Source organism: Scyliorhinus torazame, chromosome 16, assembly GCF_047496885.1.
Source record: "Scyliorhinus torazame isolate Kashiwa2021f chromosome 16, sScyTor2.1, whole genome shotgun sequence".
Taxonomy (NCBI): domain Eukaryota; kingdom Metazoa; phylum Chordata; class Chondrichthyes; order Carcharhiniformes; family Scyliorhinidae; genus Scyliorhinus; species Scyliorhinus torazame.
This window is the reverse complement of record NC_092722.1, coordinates 155298445-155313276: the sequence shown is the minus strand read 5'-3', so window position 1 is coordinate 155313276 and position 14832 is coordinate 155298445. Positions and strand designations below refer to the sequence as shown.

General features: G+C 42.1%; 1 protein-coding gene across 2 annotated transcripts in view; it reads right to left on the bottom strand.

Moving 5' to 3' along the window:
- Positions 1–14832, bottom strand: part of cpxm2 (carboxypeptidase X (M14 family), member 2) — a 308110-nt gene that overhangs the window by 23131 nt on the left and 270147 nt on the right. For both annotated transcript variants that reach the window (XM_072479272.1, XM_072479270.1), the window contains one exon: positions 10562–10701. In XM_072479272.1, coding sequence (XP_072335373.1) covers positions 10562–10701 — 140 coding nt within the window. The remainder of the gene's footprint in view (positions 1–10561; positions 10702–14832) is intronic.

The window sequence follows — 14832 nt, the reverse complement described above, 5'->3', positions numbered from 1 at the left end:
AAATGTATTTTATCCACAGAACGGTTGTCAGGTTTATGACCTCTCTTTAATTTTGGATTTATATTTATAAAGGGTGATAAATATGCCAATGGTAGGATGATGTACAGAGAGAAGTTTGCAAAACAACTGAAACAAAATGCCCTCTAGCTTCATCTTGTAAATAAATGTAAGCCGATTAACTGAAATAATTTTCACAAGCTGTATTTCATCACAAAATTCAATGAAAACATATTTAAAACGGCATCGCTCAAATTAAATGCCTTTTTAAAAAGTTTTTAAAGGTGGGGGGCGCGATTCAATGTAACAAAGACAGAGTCCCATTTCGGGCACGTTCAGTGGGGTGATACTTCCAGGGTGCCCAGATGGCAGTGCCTGGGTGCCAGCAGGAATACCAAGGTACGTTGCCCAGAGCCTGACCACCTGAGGTCTCTAATGGCCTGGGAGATGCCCCCCTCCCCCGATGCCATGTTTGTGTGGATCACTGCTAAACGGCGCCTTGGCGAGATCTCCCAGGTGTGGCCGTTAGGTCCCGGGCACCATGATAATATGGTCTAGACATTTAAATGAGCCTAATGGCTCACTTAAATATGCTAACCTGGATCTCACCCAGCGAGTGTGAGATCCGGATCGCGACGACTCGTGAGATTCAAAGGGCTCGTCGCGTCACCAAATCGGCTGCAATGAGTCCGGTATCTTTGAAATTGACCTTTTTAAATGTTTCAGTGCGAAATAAATTTTAAAATTCTAAAAAGAAGCATATTATCTAAATGCTGGGAGAGCTTTGAGGTGCAGAGGGATCTGGGAGTCTTAGTGCATGAATCACAAAAGTCTAGAATGCAGGTAGTAATTAGCAAGTAATTAGGAAAGCTAAAAAGGGCGCAATTTAAGAGGGGAAAAAAAAGTTCTGTTTCTGCCACATTTAGCGGGGTGTTTCTCAGCACCAGCAGCACCAGGAATGATCCTGTTATTTTCTGGCCTCAGCGATGGACACCTCGCTTCCTGCACTGACGAACTCGGCTTATCAGTGCAGGAAAAGTTCGGAGCACCATTTTAAAATTCCACTCCGGTCTCCCGAGCCCCCTCGATGTTGGTCTGCTCATTTAAGGAAGGTTTAAATGTGTTAGAAGCAGTTCTGACAAGGTTTACCAGACTAATACCAGGAGTGGACGAGTTTTCTTATGAGGAAATTTTGGACAGATTAGGCTTGATCCACTGCAGTTTTGAAGAGTAAGAAGCAAATTGGTTGACATCTTTGAGATCCTGAGGAGTATTAACAGGGCGGATGTGGGAGGGTGTTTCCTGTTGTGGGAGAATCTTGAACTAAGGGCCACTGTTTAAAAATAAAGGGTCGTTCATTTAAGACAGAGATGAGGAGAAAAGTATTTCCCTCAGAGGGTGGTGCGTCTCAGGAATACTCTTCCTCATGAGGCAGTGGAAGTAGTCTTTGAACATTTTTAAAGCATAGATAGATAGATTCTTAATGAACAAGTGGGTGAAAGGTTATCAGAAGTAGGTGGGAATGTGGGGTTGAGGTTACAATCAGATCAGAGATGGTCTTATTGAATGACAGAGTAGGCTCTTAATTTGTATATTTATATGTATTTCAGTGGCCTAAAAATTGGATCTTACTTGTAAACACTCAAATGTTGACAAGTGTTGAGGTGTTGATTGCCTGCATCTATGATATGGTTGCAGAACGAGCATTACATTGATGCTGGGATCTCATTCGACTGTGTCAGGCATGCAGCCAGAACTAACTGCGTTCAGGGTGCACAGCTCTGTGACAGGACACAGGATAGTGGGCTCAATTATGAGATAATCCCATAAAATAAGGTATAGTCAGTGGGCTCTGTTGGCAGCCAGCGCTTCTAAAAGAGGAGGTTCTGTCTGGCTACAGTAGGAAGAATACACTGCTGAAAAAACTTACTGCTAGGCAACAAGATTGGGCGCCCTGGTTCTCAGATGCTGCTTTTGAAGCCCTAGGTCGGGTAGTGATCAGGAACAGAGGTGAAGAACGGACATATAAACATCTCCAAGCTGCAAATTGCAGATAAAGCTGGGGGTGGGCTCCTCCAGCCTCTACCCATGCATTAAAGTGGGTTACCAGTCCCCACCATTTATAAAGCCCTGCGATTTAAAATGCAGATCTGCATCCATTACTAATGATGCATTTACGTTCTGATCTGCTGCGCTTTGGAATTGGGACTGTTGGTTGACTGTGATTGATGATGGCTTGGGGTGCTTACTCTGAAGAGCAGCATAGAAAATAGAAGCATGGGAGGCTATTCGGCCCTTCGAGCCTGCTCCGCCATTCATTATGATCATGGCTTATCATCAAATTCAATACCCTGATTCCACCTTCCACCCATATCCCTTGATCCCTTTAGCCCCAAGAGCAATATCTAATTTGGGCGGCACGGTGGGTAGCACTGTTGCTTCACAGTTCCAGGGTCCCAGGTTCGATTCTCGGCTTGGGTCACTGTCTGTGTGGAGTCTGCACGTTCTCCCCGTGTCTGCGTTGGTTTCATCCGGGTGCTCCGGTTTCCTCCCACAAGTCGCAAAAGAAGTGCTGTTAGGTAATTTGAACATTCTGAATTCTCCCTCTGTGTACCCGAACAGGTGCCGGAATGTGGTGACCAGGAGCTTTTCACAGTAACTTCATTGCAATGTTAATGTAAGCCTACCTGTGACAGTAAAAATTATTATTATTCTTAATTCCTTCTTGAAATCACGCAACATTTTGGCCTCAACTACTTTCTGTGGTAGCAGATTCACCACTTTCTGGGTGAAGACATTTCTCCTCACAGTCCAAAAAAAGGTTTACCCCTTATCCTCAAACTATGACTCCTAGTTCTGGACTCCCCCACCATCGGGAACATTCTTTCTGGATTTACCCTGTCGAATCCTGTTAGAATTTTACTCATTTCTATGAGGTCCCTTCTCATTCTTCTAAACTCCAATGAATATAATCCGAATCTTCTTACCTCATATGAAAGTCTCGCCATACCAGGAATCAACCTGGAAAACATTTGCTGCACTCCCTCCATAGCAAGAACATTCTTCCTCAGATAAGGACACCAAAACTGTGCACAATACTTCAGGTGTGGCCTCACCAATGCCGTATACAATTGCAATAAAATATCCCTATTCCTCAACTCAAATCCTCTCGCTGTGAAGGCCAACATACAATTTGCCTTCTTTATTGCTTGCTGTACCTGCATGCTTACTTTCAGCGACTGATACACGAGAACACCAAGGTCTCGCTGACTTTCCACCTCTCTCAATTTACACCCATCCAAATAATAATCTCCCTTCTGTTATGGGCCAGGGTTTAGAGAACCCCAAAGTGTATCATGGAGTTCACCTGACCCACAACTTTTAATAGATTGTGGTATGGGGAGCACACGGCCCACTCTACAGGTGTGGTACAGCAGAAATGGAAAAGTATTTTGAAAAGCAAAACAATGTTTATTCTATGAACTCAAGTTAACCTTTTTAAAACATACAGTGAACATCTTAGCAACCATTAATTCAAATACAATCTCCAAAACTAAATTGAAACGAAACCCACCCTGCAGCAAAAAGCCTAAAGCGAAAGTAAAAAGCTGAGAGACAGCCCAGCTCCACCCATTCTCTGACATCACTGCAGTAATAAACACCCATTTCTTAAAAGTACTCTCACAACACCTCCCCGCAAGAAAAAAAAACCCATCAACTTCAAGATGGTTTCATTTTTCACCTTTTCACTATCCTTTAAGAAATGCACACAGTAAATATACTTTATCGGTTCAAAAAACCAACACACGCAAACAGGTATAATAATATAGTCCACTTTTTTTTTCTTTTGCTCTTCTTCCTCCAACTGGAATCCTTCTCGATTGACAGTCTTTTTGAACAAGAAGGTCTTTGTACGATATTTCCACTTCTCTACGACTCGGTATTTCTCTTTAAAGTTCAACTTTAGTTCAATCTGATCACAGAGTCCCTTGGAATTCTCCAACACAGGAGCATTGGTTATCACAGCTTTCAGGCAGTCAAATGCCTGTTGAAAGTCCACTGTCCACAGAAATGTTCGACGTTTCTTCAGCAAGTCCTTCAGTGGAGCAACCACGCTACAAAGATTTTTCACAAATGTTCGATCAAATCCACTCATATCAAGAAATCGCATTATTTCCCTTCATGTTGAGGGTATCGGAAATTCCTCAATAACTGTTGGTTTCACATGTCGTGTGACCATTCGACCCTGTTCAATTGTATGGCCAAGGAACGTGACTTGGGCTTTTCCAAATTCGCTTTTAGCTAGATTTATCACCAAACCCGCCTCCTGAAGTTGATCGAATAACTCCATCAAATGTTTTAAATGTTCTTTCCATGCCTGGCTGAAAATTACCAGATCGTCGATGTATACCGCACAATTGCGTAATCCTGAAATGACTTTGTTAGTTAATCGTTGAAATGTGGCTGGGGCGTTTTTCATGCCAAATGGCATAACTTTGAATTGGTATATACCATCTGGAGTCACAAAAGCTGAAATCCCCATTCACCCTTTCGGATAAAGGTACCTGCCAGTAACCTTTAAGTAAAACCAGTTTGGAAATAAAAGCTGATTGTCCCACTTTCTCAATGCAATCCTCCAAACGTGGGATAGGATAAGAGTCAGTTCTTATAACTGCATTAACCTTTCTATAGTCCACACACAACCATTGAGTACCGTCTGGTTTAGGTACCATCACTATGGGTGAGCTCCATTGGCTGCAACCCACTTCAATTATGCCATTTTTGAGCATACTCTCAATCTCTTTATTAACCTGTGCTAATTTTAAAGGGTTAAGTCTATATGGATGTTGTTTGATTGGAACAGCATTTCCCACATCTACATCATGTAAAGCCATTTTAGTACTTCCCAATTTATCTCTACAACTTGCCCATGTGATATCAATAACTCTTTCAGGTCAGTCGTTTTTCCTCTGGAAGGTAACTCAGCAATTTATCCAAATTTTTAAGAACATCCTCATTTTCCAATTTAATTTGAGGGATGTCAAATTCACAGTCATCTGGATTTGGTTCGTCACTTTGAGTTAGAATCATTAAAACCTCCTTTTTCTCTCCTTCCCTTTCAAAGTACCTTTTAAGCATATTCACATGACACAGTCGGTGAGTCTTCCTTCTATCTGGTATTTTTACCACATAAATCACCTCACTTAATTTCCTTTCGATCTGATAAGATCCACAAAACCTTGCTTTTAAAGGCTCACCTACCACTGGTAACAATACTAAAATTTTATCTCCACTGGCAAAACTACAAACTTTGGATTTCTTGTCCGCTACCCATTTAATCACATTTTGTGCAACTTTTAAATGTTGTCTAGCCAATTCAGCTGCTTTATTTAATTGTTTCCTAAAATTTGACATGTAGTCCAATAATGTAATTTCTGATTTCTCACTCACCAATTTTTCCTTAATCAATTTAAGTGGTCCTCTTACCTCATGACCAAAAATTAGTTCAAAAGGACTGAATTTGGTGCATCCCTAATTGCAAACAGTACGAATGGAATTCCTTTATCCCAATCCTCTGGATAATCATGACAATAAGCCCTCAACATTGTCTTTAATGCCTGATGCCACCTTTCTAACGCTCCCTGCGATTCTGGATGGTACCCAGTTGATTTAAATTGTTTTATTCCTGAGCTATCCATAACTTCTTTGAATAACCTTGAAGTAAAATTTGATCCTTAATCCGATTGTATTTCTGTGGGTAGTCCATATCTAGTAAAGGATTTAAGTAGCTCCTCCACAATCTTTTTAGCTGTAATATTACGTACTGGAATAGCCTCTGGAAACATAGTAGGCACATCCATTATCGTCAAAAGATACTGATTCCCACTTTTCATTTTAGGAAGCGGTCCTACGCAATCAATTAGGACCCTTCTAAACGTTCCTCAAATGCTGCAATGGGTATTAAGGGCACTGGTTTTATCACTGCTTGAGGTTTCCCTATCACTTGACATGTGTGACATGATTGACAAAATTTAACTACATCTTTATGTAGTCCAGGCCAATAATTTTGGGGCAGCACGGTAGCATTGTGGATAGCACAATTGCTTCACAGCTCCAGGGTCCCAGGTTTGATTCCGGCTTAGGTCACTGTCTGTGCCGAGTCTGCACATCCTCCCCGTGTGTGCGTGGGTTTCCTCCTGGTGCTCCGGTTTCCTCCCACAGTCCAAAGATGTGCAGGTTAGGTGGATTGGCCATGGTAAATTGCCCTTAGTGTCCAAAATTACCCTGAGTGTTGGGGAGGTTACTGGGTTATGGGGATAGGGTGGAGGTGTTGACCTTGGGTAGGGTGCTCTTTCCAAGAGCTGGTGCAGACTCGATGGGTCGAATGGCCTCCTTCTGCACTGTAAATTCTATGATAAAAATGTTTCTGTATTTTACCTTGAGTTTTCCTTATTCCCAAATTACCTTCCACTGGTACCTCATGTGCAACTTGCAACATCTCCTTTCTATACTCTACCAGCAATACTACTTGATGAACATCTGCCCACTTTTCTTCCACCTGCATATGTAACGGTCTCCATTTTCTCATCAAGACATTACTTTTACGATAATAACACTCTGGTGTACACTCAGATTCCTCTTCCGTATATGCTTTCCGATACATCCGTTTTATTTCTATATCTTTATGTTGTAACTCCACCATCCATCCATCCATACCTGTTCTTGTTCTTTTTCAACCATCCGATCAAAAATCGTTTCTGATAATTGAACTTCCACTTCATCTTCACTCTTTGATTTCTCCTCGTCTTAATCTGTGACTTTGCGACCTTGTTACTAAACAATCCGGAGAAATCCCAGGATATTCGTCCTTTAACACTTCAGTTGTCTGATTTTCCACTGGCTTATCAACCACAGTAGGCATCACTCCCTCCTGCGATCCAGCTATATCATTACCCAAGATAAACTGTATTCCTGCACAAGATAGTTTCTCTATTACTCCTACTACCACTTCACCACTCTTCACTGGACTTTCCAACCTTACCTTATATGATGGCACACTACTCCTCTCACCCTGAATTCCACATATTACCACCTTTTCTGGCAATATTCTTCCCAAACTACATAACTCCTCATCTCGTACCATTAAAGATTGACTAGCTCCCCTAAGTCTTGTGACTTCTTTACCTGCTCCTCCTGATACACATGTGTAAGTTTTACCCACACAAAGTAAATTCTTTAAAGAGATCTGGCATCTTCTTCGCTTCACTTGGGATTTCCTTTACCACTTTAACAAACCTCACTGTCTTAACCTGTTTTACCACATTTTACCATTTACCATGTAAAAGAAGCATTTCCCAGTGCTTTTCTTCAACCACCATCACTGTGACTTTACATGGCCTAGTTTGTTAGAGTGAACACATTTGAAACTTTTCATTTCTCTTCCACCCTCCTGGATTTCTTTTTTAATCTGAGGTACACTCTCATTATCTCCCATCAGATCATCTTTATCTTTACCCCAGTTTCTATCTCTCACAGGCTGAAACTGATGTCGGAAACCAAGCTTTGATTTATGAACTAATTCATAATCATCTGCCATTTCTGCTGCTAATCTCGCAGTTTTAACCCTCTGCTCTTCCACAAGAGTCCTCACTACATCAGGAACTGAATTTTTAAAACTCCTCCAAAAGCTTAATTTCTCTGAGAGCTTCATACGTTGTTTATTTTCAAAGCCCTTATCCACTTATCAAAATTACTCTGTTTGAGCCTTTCAAACTCCATGTCTGTTTGACCAAATTTTTTCCTAAAATTTCTAAACCTTTGTCTGTAAGCTTCAGGCACTAGTTCATATGCACTTAAGATGGATTTTTTTACCTCCTCATACGTCCCAGATACTTCCTCCGGTAGTGATGCAAATACTTCATCCCTACCTACCAGCTTTGTTTGAATCAGTAATACCCACATGTCCTGTGGTCATTTCATTTGTTTAGCTACCTTCTCAAATGAAATGAAAAAGGCTTCCACCTCCTTCTCGTCAAACCTTGACAATGTTTGGACATATTTAAATAGATCCCCACCGAGCCTTCGACTATGACGCTCTTTCTCACTATCCTCACCACTATCCTCCAACTGTACGCTACCCTTTACGTCTGCTAATTTAAACTGATTGTTATGTTTCATAGCCATTTTCTGAAGTTCAAACTCTCTCTCTTTTTCCCTTTCCTCTCTATCTCTTTCTTTTTACTCTCTATCTCTTTCTTTGTTTCTTTCTTCTCTATCCTTTTCTTTTTCTCTCATTGCATATTCAAGCTGCTTTAATTCTTTTTCATGTTCAAGTTGCTTAATCTGCAACTGGATCTTTGCCATTTCTAGTGAGTCAGACTGTATCTCAGGCAACTTTAAATGCTTAGCCACCGCCATTATTACCTCATCTTTTCACATTTTGTCAGGTAATGTTAACTGCAATGTATTTGCCAAATCTAACAGTCTGCTTTTAGTCTCTGTCCGTAAGGTATTGCGTGTGACCGTCTCCACCCTCAACAACCTCAGAGCCTCTGAAAGAACCATTGGCCACAACATACTCCCTACTTAAACTAAAAATACCACACCTGGAAAGCAACCACAATATGCTCACCCCTCACTCACTTTAAGTTCACTCAGCCAATCCAATAGATAGACTTTTATCCCAGACGAACCCCCAATTTGTTATGGGACAGGGTTTAGAGAACCCCAAAGTGTATCATGGAGTTCACCTGACCCACAACCTTTAATAGATTGTGGTATGGGGAGCACACGGCCCACTCTTTCTCACTATCCTCACCATTATCCTCCAACAGCAGAAATGGAAAAGTATTTTTAAAGCAAAACAATATTTATTCTATGAACTCAAGTTAACCTTTTTAAAACATACAGTGAACATCTTAGCAACCATTAATTCAAATACAACACCCAAAGACTACAACACTAAGCAACCCTTTAAGCTTTCCTTTTAACATCCATAAGACTTAAAAAACACCTTTAAACAGAAATACATCAGTCTTAACTTTACTACTGAGAACAGTTACCATGTTGAAATCTGCAAATGGACACTCATAAGCTTGCAGAGATTCACACACATCCTGCTGTGATTGCAGCTTCTCCAAAACTCAAATGAAAACAAACCCACCCTGCAGTAAAAAGCCTAAAGCGGAAGTAAAAAGCTGACAGACAGCCCAACTCCACCCACTCTCTGACATCACTGCCATAATAAACACCTATTTCTTAAAGGTACTCTCATTACACTTCCTATTTTTGCTACAGAAGTGGATAACCTCACATTTATCCACATTATATTGCATTTGCCATATATATGCCCACTCACTCAGCCTGTCCAAATCCCGCTGAAGCATCTCGGCATCTTCCTCACAGCTCACCCTCCCACCCAACTTTATATTGTCTGAAAATTTGGAGATAATACATTTAGTTCCTTCGTCCAAATCATTAATATATAATGTGAACAATTGGGGTCCTAGAACATATCCCTGCGTTATCTCACCAGTCACTGCCTGCTAATCGGAAAAAGACTCATTTATTCCAACTCTTTGCTTCCTGTCTGCTAATCGGATTCTACACCTTTTTGCATTTTATATAAGGGTGCTGCCATTTTTAAAATAATACAACAATCTGAACCGAAGTGTAACATAAGTTAAGGAAAAGTCAGTTTTGTTTAACTGTTTCACGGGATATGGGCATTGCTGGCTCAGCCAGCTATTCTTTGATAATTAAATTGGCTGGTTAATTCAGGTCACATTTTAGCAAGAATATTGTTGCTGCTTCAACAATAAGACCTCTGAGCACTGAAGCTCTTTTCGCTAAGCTTATTATCACCATTCCAGCATCAAAGAGTGACTATTGCCTCTGACTCAAAGCAACAGTCGCACACAAGGACCTATTGTAGCTTCCACTTAAGCTCCTTGCATCATGTTTTGATCCAAAAGCACAGAACAGAGGAATGAAGAGAGTTAATTATTCACAAAGAGGGTACTAAGCTTATCATAGATGGGAAAAATGTCAGAGGGTATGTCAAATGCAGCAGGGTGGTGGTGACTCATTCCAGAAATGAGGCAGTAAGAGCACTAACATGAGTGTTTTGCTGACAGACTGACAGTCATTGTGCTACAGTCTTCTTCTATTCAGGGAGTGCAATTATAGCCACCACAGCCACCACCTCCATAACAGCACCTATCATTTTCTGAAATGGGCTACGACTGTGGACTACTTTTCTGTCCATGTGCTCACTGTGATATTCACCCAACTTAATCCTTTAAGCTGCAAAAAAGAAATGTTTGGCAGCCTGTGCTTTGAAGTAAATGAAGCCAGAGCCTCAAAATAGTTACCGTCTCTTTGAAATGAGTCAGTGACTCCTGAAATGATAAGCGACCTCACGTGCTTTTGTCCAGTATTATCACCCAGTCCAGCTTGTCTTGCACTAGAACAGTATTACATCCTCCACCCAGAAATAGTCACTCTCTTACCGGTGTTACAGACGTAGATATATAGTACAGTGAATGACTCCTCTATAATGTACCTGTTCCATGAAAACCAGGAAGGATTCTCGGTTGTTTTCCCACTGATCTGGAAGTTCACTCTCATGGGGGAATTTGTCACAGCCCACGTACATTGAAATTTCAAAGCAGTTTGTGTGCAGATAACTGAAGTCATTCATGCCTTTAAGAAAAAAATAATTTTATTTCAAGAACAGTTGTCCAGTAATCAATTACCTGTCCAATTATCATAGAAATGTTTCATTTAAATCAAGCTCCATATTTTTGCTCACATTTATTCTTCACCATTTACTTCCACTTCCAACTTACTTAAAATATATTTTATCAGCATCGCACTGTTACAGAATACTATCGTTTCCACATTGAGGAAAATAAACTGATATGGTTGCTTTTGCAACCGCAGTGTGAATACATTCAAAAAGAAAATGTTTGTGATTTAGAGTACTTTAGAGTATTTCTTGATGATTGAAGACAGAATTTTGGGAATCAACTTTTAGATGTAGCAAGTGAAACATAACAGGGTTGGTAGAGTCAACAACAACTTGCATTTCTAACAGATAAAAATTAAGGCTAAAGCAGGCATGAGGGCAGTTGATCAAATGCTTGGCCAAAAGCGTTACGTTTTAAGGAGGCAGTGGAGAAGGACAGACATCAAGGTTCAGGAAAGAAATTGCACAGTAGTGGGTAAAGGAAGTGAGAGGGGGAGGGGGCGGGCAGAAGAAACCAGAGTTGAAGAACACAGAATACTTGGAAGGTTGTAGGGATAATGCTTAAAGGGGTAGGGAGGGACGAGGCATTTGAACACGAGGATGAGAACTTTTAAATTCAGGCATTTTGTGGACAAGGAGCCATGGTAGGTTAGCGAGAACAGGCATGGTACCTGAATGAGACTTGTTGCAAGCTAGGATAGAAGCAGCAGAATTTTGGATTAGCTCAAATTTATAGAAGGCTTGCCCAGGAGAATGTTGAAATAGTTGAAGTAAAATAGAAAATGCTTGAAATTCTCAGGCACCATCTGTGGAGAGAAAAATAGAGCTACTATTTCAGGCTGCTGACCTTTGTCAGAATTGTTTAGCCACGACTGTTGGCTAGGGGATTGCTTAGCTCTGCAGCATAGCATGCTGTCACCACTATCGAGCATGCAAGTAGTCCTGTGGTGTAGCGCCAGGAGGTTGGCACCGTGTTTCAAGCTCCTGACTGCTCTTTTTTACTTATTGAACCTGGTTTGAGAATAAGGAATATGTCAGGCAATTAGGTTACAGATTGTGATTGAATATAATTCTGCTGCTGCTGATGACCCACAGCGTTTCATGGATAGTCAGTTTTAGGTGACCTGATCTGTTTTGAATCTATCCCATTTAACACAATGATAATGCCACAAAACCTCATTGTGAAGATGGGTCTTTGTCTGTGTGGTGGTCACTTCCACTAATACTGTATTGGACAAATGAATCTGTGACAGGTACATTGGTGGGGAGGAGGTCAAGTAGGTTTTGTGCCCTTGTTGGCTCCCTTGCCACCTGCTGCAGGCTCACTCAGGCAGATATATCCTTCAGGGCTGAGCCAGCTCAGTCTATCGTGGTCCTACCGAGCCATTTTTAGTGATGGGCATTACATTTACCCACCCAGAACTCATATTGTGCCATTACTACCCTCTGTGTTTCATCCAAGTGGTGTTCAACATAGAAGAGTAGCAATTCCTAATTTGAAGAAAGGTAATCAGCACGTTTGACCTGATGCCATGATATGTAATATTCCAGAATCAATGTTAAGGGCTCCTAGGGCTTTTGTATATCATTGCACTGTCACCTCTGCTGTATCTGTCCTGGCAGTGGAATATACTCAGTGGTGGTGGAGGAGTTAGGGACATTGACTGAAAGATATAATTTTGTGAGTGTGACCATGTCAGGCTATTGCTTGACTATGTGGGACTGCTCTCCCAATTTTGTACAATTTTCAGATGACAGTAAGGAGAACCTAGCAGGATCGACTAGACTGGGTGAACCTTTGTTGGGTTACCTCTGAATCAGGTAACTGGGTTGATACCAGGTCGTCAGTCCAGTTTTATTCTCATTATCGCTCATCCTAGCAGTTTTATTCGAACTGAGTGACTTTTTCAGCCAGTTCAGAGGTCAATTAACGGGCAAAACATTTCTATGGGACTGGAGTCATATATACCATCAGATAAGGATAATAGGTTTTGTTTCCTGAAGAACCTGATGGATATTTTTAACAACAATCCAGTGGTTTCATGAATATTTTTAAGAGATGTAATCTGATCCAGTTTTATTAACAGTTGAAAATGGGTTAATCAGAAAAATAGTTTAGTCAGTTATCCTCAGTGAATAATCAAATTCAAATTCACTGAACTGGCTTAAAAAACGACATTGAGATAAAAGATGCGATTGGGAGGATGCAGTCGGGGAAGGTGGGTTTCCGGTGGAATATTATAAAAAATTCAAGGATAAGCTGGCACCCCTGGTGCTGGGGATGTTTGAGGAGGCGATAGGGAAGGGGGTGTTACAACAATCTTTGGGGCAGGCATCGATTTCCCTGTTACTTAAGCAAGATAAGGATCTGACGGAGTGTGGGTCGTATAGGCCCATATCACTTTTAAACGTGGACGCAAAGATATTGGTAAAGGTACTGGCAGGTAGGCTAGAGGAGTGCCTCCCAAGGTAATAGATGAAGGTTAGATGGGGTTTGTGAGAGGGAGGCAGCTCTTTTCGAACATTAGGAGGATATTGAACGTGGTTATGGTACCGGCAGAGGGGAAGGAAACAGAAGTGGTTGTGGCATTGGACGCCGAGAAAGTGTTTGACCGAGTAGAATGAAGGTACTTGATGGCAGTCCTAGAGCGGTTTGGAATTGAACCCAGATTTGTGGACTGGGTAAAGCTACTATATAAGGGCCAGTGTCGGCACAAATAACATCAGCTCAGAATACTTTCCTCTCCACCGTGGGACTAGGCAGGGATGTCCTACCTCTCCCCTGCTGTTTGCGCTCACGATTGAGCCATTGGCCATCGCATTAAGAAGTTTGGGGTTATGGAAAGGGATAGTGCGGGGTGGGATAGAACATAGAACGTCCTTATATGCCGATGACTTGTTATTATACATGTTGGAACCAAGTGTGTCAATAGGGGGAATACTGGAGTTGCTTCGGGTGTTTGGGTCTTTCTCAGGGTACAAATTAAATCTAGACAAGAGTGAATATTTTGTGGTGTCTCAGCCAGGGTGGAGGCAGGGGTGGGGGGGGGCTGCCATTCTGTAAGGCAGGGACTCGCTTTAGATTCCTGGGGGTGCAAGTTGTTCGAGATTTGGGGGGGCTCCGTAGGTACAACATTTCTAGTTTGGTGGGGAGAGTGAAAGCCGATCTGGCAAGGTGGGATGGTCTCCCTCTGTCACTGGCGGGTCGGATACAGGCGGTTAAAATGAACATGTTGCCGCGATTCCTGTTTATTTTTCAATGCCTGCCGATTTTCCTGCCAAAGGCATTTTTTAGAGAGATTGAAGGGATGATTACCTCGTTCATATGGGGAGGGAAGGTGGCCAGAATTAAAAAGGTGCTGCTACAGAAAGGAAGGTCGGCAGGGGGTTTGGGTCTTCCGAACCTGATGTATTATTACTGGGCGGCGAATGTGGAGAAGTTACGGAGCTGGGTCAGAGGGGTTGACTCCCAATGGGTCAGAATGGAGGAGAGTTTGGGTAAGAGGTCGGGATTGAAGGTGCTAGCGACAGCACTGCTCCTGACGGCCTCGGGGTGATACTCAGTGAGTCCGGTAGTAATAGCGTTGTTGAGAATTTGGAGGCAGTTTCGACAGCACTTCGGGTTGGGGGCAGGGTCAAGGGAACTGGCAATTCGAGGGAACCATAGATTTGAGCCAGGGACATGGGATGGATATTTTCGGAGAAAGGAATTAGGACACTAAAAGATTTGTTTCTTGCGGGTCGTTTTGCGGGATTGAAGGAGTTGGGAACGAAGTATGGACTGGAACAGGGGGAAATATTTAGATACATACAGGTTCGAGAATTTGCCAGAAAGGAGATACCAAGCTTCCCAGTAGAGGCCAGCTTCCACATTGTTGGAGGAGGTGCTGACGACAGGGAAACTGGAGAAGGGGTTAGTATCTGCGGTTTACGGGGCTATTTTGGAGGAGAGGAAGCTGCTAGAACGGATCAAGGCAAAGTGGAAGGAAGAGTTGGGAGAGGATATGGAGGATGGGTTCTGCTGTGAGGTGCTCCGGAGGGTGAACGCCTCCACCTCGTGTGCGAGGTTGGGGCTGATACAGCTG